General features: G+C 37.2%; 1 protein-coding gene across 1 annotated transcript; it reads right to left on the minus strand.

Annotated features, from left to right (window-relative positions):
- Nucleotides 1–4,227: 4,227 nt before the first annotated feature.
- Nucleotides 4,228–8,311, minus strand: LOC114176234 (leucine-rich repeat receptor-like serine/threonine-protein kinase BAM1). Its single transcript, XM_028061195.1, has 2 exons — nucleotides 5,506–8,311; nucleotides 4,228–4,960 (listed from the first exon to the last, which is right to left on the minus strand). The coding sequence occupies exons 1-2, from the start codon at nucleotides 8,090–8,092 to the stop codon at nucleotides 4,500–4,502; spliced, it is 3,048 nt and encodes a 1,015-aa protein (XP_027916996.1). The 5' UTR covers nucleotides 8,093–8,311; the 3' UTR covers nucleotides 4,228–4,499.
- Between the last annotated feature and the right edge of the window lie 318 nt (nucleotides 8,312–8,629).

The following is an 8,629-nucleotide window of genomic DNA, read 5'->3' on the forward strand; positions in this document are numbered from 1 at the left end:
CATTTAAACTTTTTATTCTCGATTAATTTATAAATATTAAGTCAAATATATTTTTTAAGTTTATATTCACGTGAGTTGTAACAAATTATAAATTTTTGCCTTAATTATGGTGGTGTTCTATTGAGTCCTTGTATCTTCCAAACTTTTTAATTAAGTACCTCTTATATATTTTTTTTGTTACTTTTATGACGAACTAGTTATTTTGCACTATCACTCTACTTTAATATTGTTACATAATTCATTGTTGCAAACTATTATAATAAAAAAGATCTCTCAAGGATTTGCTGTTATAGTTATCTAAAATTATTCTCAAAGCTAATAAAAAATATAAATTTATAAAATATAAAATTAAAAAAATATAAATCATAAATTTATAAAATTATTAAATATTAAATAAAAATATATAATTTTAAAAACTTATAATTTTATACTTTTTACTTTTATAATTTTACAATTTTATGATTTATAAACTTCTAAATTTATATCATTTTATAATTTTATAAATCTATAATTTTATACTTTATATTTTATAAGATTATAAGATTGTACAATTATAAATTTATAAATTTACAAATTTATTAAATTTTAAAATCATAAAATTATATATTTTTATTTTATATTTCATAATTTTATGAATTTATAATTTTTATTTATTTTTTAATATTATATAAGTTATATTTTTTTAATTTAATATTTTGTTAAATTTATAATTTTTATTAGCTTTAAGTATAATTTTAAGTAAATACAATCTCAAATTCTTGAGAGATCATGATCATTATGATAATTTGAAACAATGTATTATGTAACAATATTTAGGCGGTATGACAATATAAGCTAAGTGTCGATTCTATAGGTAACAAAAAAAAATTTAATTACATAACTGAATTAAAAAGTTTTGAAATTTTGAGGACTCAGTAAACTACCAAAATTTAGTAAGGATTTAATTAAAAAATTTCAAATTTATTAAGGATCCAAAAAATTAAACCTAAATTTTTAATAAAGTAATTTATTATAAATAAATATACAAATCTATAATAATAGGAAAAAGATGTTGTTAAGGATTTGTTCCTTGACAAATAAGATTCCACAAACAAACCTGCAAAATTAGAAAAAAAAACATGATCAGAATTTAATTATTCGAATAAACAAATTATACTTAAACAATAAAAGGTAGTTTGAAAATAAAAACGTGATAGTCTATTTAAGTCAATAAAATTCAAATATGATCTACAATAATAAAAAAAAGTCTAAATTTTCCGTTATTTTATTCTTTTAAAGAAGCAAATGATACTTTATTCTTTCTATTTCTTCTCTTTCTTAGTCAATTACCGGCTATTAAACAAAGTTATTAATTTGTCTTAAATGGGAAAATCTTTTAACTTTTTTCTTATCATTTGTGTGTATTTACTCTTGTTTAGCTATTGTTGGCAAATTGGTTCCCATTAATTTTCATTCAATGTACTACTTTTACACAAAATAACTCAGCTCTATATCAATAGTCTTGAAATATCGACCCGACATTGATTTGGATGGAAATGAATCTAAATTTTTCCAGAATGTCTCATATTTAATTTTTTAAGATAAAAAATAGGAAAACCATTAAAATTATCGGGATAAATATTTTACACCATTTATTTCCCTTCGTGTTGTCATTTGGTGCATCTCTTCTCTTTGGTACTACTTTCAATCAAACTTTAGTTAGTACGAACTAGAACAATTCTATCAGTAGCATAGCAATGCCTAATAGGACATGAATAATTTTTTTCATTTACCATAAGATAATATAAAACTTTACAGAAAAAATTTAAGTTGAGTATAATTAATGAATTAAATATTTTTAGCGATAATAACCACATAGGTGTATTAGCGTATATCTAGTCTTAACTTTCTGTGAGTCTTTCCACAATGTTAATCTTATAATTTCCGTTAGCCATGAAATTCCCTGTTCAGATCTTTCTTCACATTGACGTAACGAGTGAGATCTCTTAACAACATTGAATCTCAAAAGAAACATAAGACAAATAAAAACCAGTGAAAGTAACAGATAACATCAAAATTAAAAATCGAAGAGAATATAGTGGGTGATATGATATATATTGGACAACACAATAGGTCCAACCAAACAGAAAACCTTTGTACAAAAAGTGCAACTCCCTCCACTGCTTCATCTTCTTTTCATAGATTTTGGGGTAAAGTTGTTTGTCATTTTGGTACCGAATTAGCATTGCTGTCTTTCAAGTTTCAACTTTCGATTTTTTTTTCTTTACCTTGGATTTCATTATTTGTTCCTTCTTCGACAAAAACAATTTGAATTTCAAAGCCATATCGAGGTGCTTTAGTTTTAGCGTGATATATTATATTGGATTTTTCTTTCCCCCAGTACTAAACTTGGGAATGATTTATCATACACTAGGTTGTATTCAGTGTCAAGATTCCAAATTTCAGTTCCTCAATCATAGTGTAATAATGCATCCAACGTTTGTTTTTTTCTCCTTAGGATCCTTCGAAACCATGTATTCTTTAGAGGTTCCATATCCTTTTGATCTTTATTCTTGTGTTGGATCGACTAAAAAAACATAATATAATTGTAGAACAAAATAAGAATTTTATTTTATTTATTTATGATAATTGTACTATACATATCTGAAATTGAGTCATGTAAGTGAGACTATCTCGACTTATGCATCTATACCAATCTCGTACTTCTTATATTATATTAGATTATGTCGCGTAAGACATATTTCCTTGGACAAGTATTCATAGAATATTAAACAAATTAATTAAGATAATAATCTACGTAATACGCACTTACCTCCTCTAAAATTAAGACGATATCTAAACCTGAAAATATCTTATATCGAAGTATGAGAGAAGAGTTTCTTTAGTGTGTGTGTGTTTTTTACTGTACTACCACCTCCTAATCCCTTTTAGATCAGACACCGCTCTCTCTTTCATGCTTTCCGTAAATAAAGTAGTTAAATTTTACTTGAAGCACAATAACTAATGACGAAATAAGCTTGTTTAAAAGGGGGAATTTGTGTAGAGTGGAATTGTATTAATGATCAAAGTTAGATGTAATTTACGAAGGCATGATTGGTATAGTGGAGCCCTTTTGGTGTGAGTTGTGGCCCAAAGGTTACACTCCATTGAATGCCATCACATCCCATCATGATGGTGGTAGCAAGCAAAATCAATCTGTCTGCATGCAATGTCGTTTTAAAATTTGGTTTCATTTCAGGATCAAAAGGGTTATTTAAATGAATTTATTCTAATATTACAGATCCTGATTCCACAATCAACCCAACTGAACAGAGAGTGGAATTTTGTCCTGGTTTTTCCCTTTAGGAAATGGCAGGGGGCAGGTTGGCCCCAATTTTTTTTAATTTCACATGCCTCTTTCTTTTCTCTCTCAGTTATGACGCACCAACCAGTGACTCTCTAATTCAAACCATATCAAACCTCTCCTCAGCTACCTATGGTAGATGGCTTCGCCATCCCAGGAAAACTTCTTTCCCCACTTACCCAAAACATGAATACATATCTGTTACAACAATATAACAGTTTCAACTACCACAAATGCACCCTCACTCTGTTCCTAACAAACCAATCTTTTTTAACGTGTGTCACGTGCATACCTTACTTGGCCCATTTCTGAAATGCCAAAGTAAAATGTCCATGCCAGAATTCCCGATACGACCATCCTCACCTTATGCATGCAATGCATTGCAACCATACTTCAAACCATGGTCCACAACTCCACAACCAGTTACTCTGGGTTGACGCTAAGTTGCACAACTGTTACTTACTCCATTCTTAAGTTATCACTTTCCAAAGATGCAACCATTTGCTGCATTTTCTTTTCTTAAATTACAGGTGGTAGCACGTGGTAGAACTTCCAAAGAATTATCATATTACTAAAGTAAAGTTTAATAATTCTTTTCCCGTATAAAACTCTCATTGTGAACTCTATTTCTTAAATACAAAAGGTTTATAGAAAGCAGTTCTGTACCTAAAATAAATATTTATATTTTATGTGTGTCATAAATAGATAGTGTCCATAAAGTTTTTTGTGTGACTCATTTTGAAAGCTTATTTGGTTATTTTGTCAGTATCATTTCATAAATACTGTTTTGAAACATGTACACATTTCTTTCTTTAATATCAAGTGTCGCTGCATGTCTCTTTCACCCTCCTGTCAGTGGTACCCCATAAAAGAACAAGACTTTCTCACGATGCTTACACTGTTCCCCGGTGCAGGATCAGAACAGCAACAGGCCGTACCATAAAACAACAAGTGCTACATGATGAAGACACGGACTTTATATAACAAAATACTCCCACCAATCCTAATGTACAAATTGCAAAACCATTAAAGAGAAGAAATATTCAAACATTTAACACCTAAGAGAGAAACCCCACCCCGAAAGAAGAAGAAAACTGAAGAAAACAAGTAGATAAGCTATCACAACCCAAAAGAAATAAATATGAAACACATCCCTTCAAATGCTAAGAAGATCAGGTGGTGAAGACTGAGGAGGACGTTGATCATCTTTAGGTTCCTTAGATGTTGTGGTTGGAGACTCTAAACTGTTAGATGATGACAGAGAGGACTCTGTGATTGTTAAGTCCCCCTGTTTAGAGCTTGGCGGCTTTGGAAGCTCGGTGAGAATTTGAACAACTTCTCGCATAGTAGGTCGCTCCACCGCCTGTTCCTCAACACATAGCATGGCTACATAGAAAACATGCATCACCTCATGGAGGGGAACTGATGGAAGTCTAGGATCAAGAACCTTCAAAACCCCTTCCTTGTTTGAATCCGTCATTTTCCTCACCCATTGCACAATGTCCACACCATCACCAAACTCCCCAACCGGTTTCCTGCCTGTTACAAGCTCCAAAAGAACAACTCCAAAGCTGTACACGTCGCTTTTCTCATCAACTTTTAACGTGTAGGCATACTCTGCAGTCGAAATCACAAACTTAAATCAGCCACATTAATTGAAAACAATTAAGTGAATACGAGATAATGCCATGGGAATTTGCTATCCATTTACTTTGACGTACATGTTGCCAATTAATCACCATCTGTTTTCAACTGTGAACATCTCTAATCTATGACTGCAGGACTGCCTAATTATACGATGGGAGCTACGATGAACACTCAAACGACACACTGGGCTAGTTATCTCTTTAAACAGTAACAGTATTTCGAAGCAACATAAATTAGAGGACAAATCAAAGCGGTCGTTATTATTAGTGTGTCATGAAAAGGAAAACGAGTCAAGGAAGGCAACATAGGATGTTAGCGTTTATTAATTAATTAACCACATAAAACGTCCAAACCAAACAGTAGTGTCAATACTGTTCGATTCTAACCCTAAACGAATGATGTTGAGTGACATGAGACAAGCTCCGATCATTAAGGATTCCATATAGAAATAAAGGTTGTTAGTCACGCTAGTTCAACGTCTAAATCATCAATTATGTTGAATTTCAATATATTACCTGGAGCTATGTATCCATAGGAACCGGCAATTGCAGACATGCATTCAGATGTTCCAGAATCTTGAAGGAACTTAGCGAGCCCAAAGTCCGCAACATGAGCTTCAAAGTTGGAATCAAGAAGGATATTGTTGGATTTAACATCTCGATGGACAATGAGTGGCGAACAGTCATGATGTAGATAGCAAAGGCCCTTGGCGGCCTCCACAGCAATCTTATACCTTGTGTCCCAGTGCAAATGACCACCTTTCTTGCCATGAAGAACCTCACCCAAACTTCCATTAGGCATATACTCATACACCAAGAGATTTGTCTCGTGGTTTGAACAGAAACCCAACAGTCTAACAATGTGTCTATGTCGAATCCTCCCCAAAGTCTGAATCTCAGCATTGAAACCATGGTCATGCGAAGATCCCCTGCTCATGGCAGGTAACCTTTTCACAGCAACCTGATCCCCATTCGGCATTGCACCTTTGTACACAATGCCTGCACCTCCTTTTCCTATTATGTTGTCCTCCTTCAAACAGTCCAGAACATCATCAGCAGTGAAGTCCAAACGCTGGAATGCAGTTAATTTCCACGTACGAGCTTCACTGGCCTTTTTCAAAGCCCGAGCTTTGATTATTGCCGCAACAGCAAATGCGATGGAGCACACAAGCAACCCTATAACTAACAGAAGCTTCAACGAAGAAGAGAGAGGACCTTTAACATGAGGTTGACGAGGGCCATTGGCAACCCCGTCTTTGCAAGGACCCAAGTAAGGACCACAGAGTTCAGTGTTCCCTAGGAAAGAGGTATAGTTAAAGTAGCCGAACTGCCCAGTTCCAGGAACCAAACCAGAGAGATTGTTGTAGGAAAAATCAACAGAAGTTAAACTTTGCATAGAAGCTATGGAGCCCGGAATTGAGCCAACTAAATTGTTTCTTGAAAGGTTGAGATAATTCAATATCCGCATGGCAGTTATCTGGTTTGGAATCTCACCAGAGAGCTCATTGCGGCTGAGGTCAATGAAGGTCAAAAGCTTGCATTTGCTTATCTCAGGAGCAATGGGACCCGAAAACTGATTATGGCTAAAATCAATCTTGGAAAGCTGTTGCAGCCTGCCTATCTGCGAAGGGATTTGACCCGAGAACTTGTTACCGTCGAGAAGAAGCTTCTGCATGCTGGTGAAGTTTCCAATGGTGGGTGGCAATGGCCCAGAGAGCTTGTTATTAGAGAGACTAATCTGACCGAGATTAAGAGCAACGGAACCAACCTCAGGAAACTGTCCCGTGAGAAGATTGTTCTGAAGCTCTACTTGGGTGAGGTTGGGAAGCCCAAATAGCCCAACAGGAATAGAACCATTAAGAAAGTTCTCCCCCATTCGAATCCTAGTCAGAGACTCGCACTTCCCAAGCGAATCAGGAATTGGACCGAGCAGATAATTTCCAAGAGTTATCAGAGTCTGAAGACGATTCCCGTAACACATATCAGGGGGAAGCATTCCCGTCAACTTGTTCGAAGAAAGATCAACGAGAGTGAGTTTTCCATTTCTTCCCAAACTCCGAGGAATGCTTCCGGTGAAGTTGTTCTCCCAGAGCTGCAAAACTTCCAGCGCCGGTAACTCGCCGACAAACTCGGGAATGGCACCGTGGAGCTTGTTCCGGAAGAGGTTCAGCAAGGTGAGATTCTTGAGCTCCGCAAAGTTCGCCGGAACCTCGCCGGAGAGAACGTTGTTGGACAGATCCATCGACTTGAGACTCTTCAGGTTCCCCAGTTCAGGAGTGAGCGAGCCGGAGAGCGCATTCACCTGAAGAAAGAGCGTGTCCATATTCTGAAGCCTTCCGATATCAGCCGGAATCTCGCCAGAGAGTCCGCAATACGCGGCGTCGAAACGGACAAGCTGGGACAGGTTTCCCATCTCCGGCGGTATGCCGCCGGAGTAAGCGTTGTAGTAGCCAATGTAGAGCTCGCGAAGCGCGGTGAGGTTTCCAAGCTCCGGAGGGATGTTCCCCGTGAGCTCGTTGCCGGACACGGCGAGGTACTGGAGGTGCTGCCAGGTACCATACTCGGGAGGGATCTGGCCGGAGAAAAAGTTGCCCCCGAGGTGGAGGTGGCGGAGGAGGGGCATGGCGGCGACGGCGAGGGGAAGGGGACCCGTCATGTTGTTGTTGTAGAGGTCAAGGACTTGGAGATTGACGAGGCGGGCGAGGTTGGAGGGGAAGGTGGTGTTGAAGGCGTTGTTGGAGAGGTTGAGATGGCGGAGGGCGGAGAGTGCGGAGAAGGAGGCGGGGATTGGGCCGGAGAACTGGTTGTCGGCGAGAGAGAGGTAGGAGAGGAAAGGGAGGTGGGAGAGGTCATCGTAGAGTGTGCCGGAGAGGGACAAGGAGGTGAGGTTAAGGGTGGTGACGTGGCGGCGCGAGTCGCACGTGACACCGAACCAGGAACAGTAGGGAGTGGTGGTGTTCCAGGAGGAGAGAGCATGCGTAGGATCGTCGGTTATGGAAGAGTCTTTAAAAGAGAGAAGCGCGCGATATTCAGAGATGCGCGCAGCATGGAGTGTGTGAGAATGGAAGAGGAAGAAGAAGATGGAGCAGAGGAAGAGTCGCATTTTGTGTGGGAATGGAAATGGAAATGGAAAAATGAAAATGAAAATGAGGAGGGAAGGGGAGTGAGTTAAAGGGTGAGTGAGTGAGTGTTGTGTGTGTACATTGTTGTATTCTGTGTTTTTTTGTGTGAATGCTACTGATCACTGACCCCTGTGCAGAGTGAGTGGATGAGGGCTGAGCCAGTGCTCAGCCATGCCCCCAGACCCTCCCATCGAACACACACACACACATAATGTTACCAATGTTCATCTTTTCCTTTTTCTTTTTATTTTATCACCCTTGCACATCATACCATACCTTCACACTTTCAACGATTGAAACAGTGTTTACTGTAACAAGAAATCATTATCTAAAAAATTCCCGAAAAGCTCTCCGTAGAATACCTATAGTATGTCTACTGCATGTTTTGAGGTTTGTGTTTGGTAACTCATTTATGAATTGTTCTATTGTTGTACCATTACACAAATTTTGGTTTCTCCTGTCTAATTCTATCACTGTCCTTTAATGCTCACGCATTTATACATTTGTCACTTTATCTT

Source organism: Vigna unguiculata, chromosome 3 (assembly GCF_004118075.2).
Source record: "Vigna unguiculata cultivar IT97K-499-35 chromosome 3, ASM411807v1, whole genome shotgun sequence".
In the NCBI taxonomy this organism is placed as follows: Eukaryota; Viridiplantae; Streptophyta; class Magnoliopsida; order Fabales; family Fabaceae; genus Vigna; species Vigna unguiculata.

What these genes read in the sequence shown, in the direction of transcription:
- LOC114176234 (XM_028061195.1), bottom strand. Translation starts at nt 8,092, where the DNA reads ATGCGACTCTTCCTCTGCTCCATCTTCTTCTTCCTCTTCCATTCTCAC. An exon ending in CTATGGATACATAGCTCCAG is followed by an intron (nt 4,961 to 5,505) that starts GTAATATATTGA and finishes TTTCGACTGCAG; the next exon opens with AGTATGCCTACACGTTAAAA.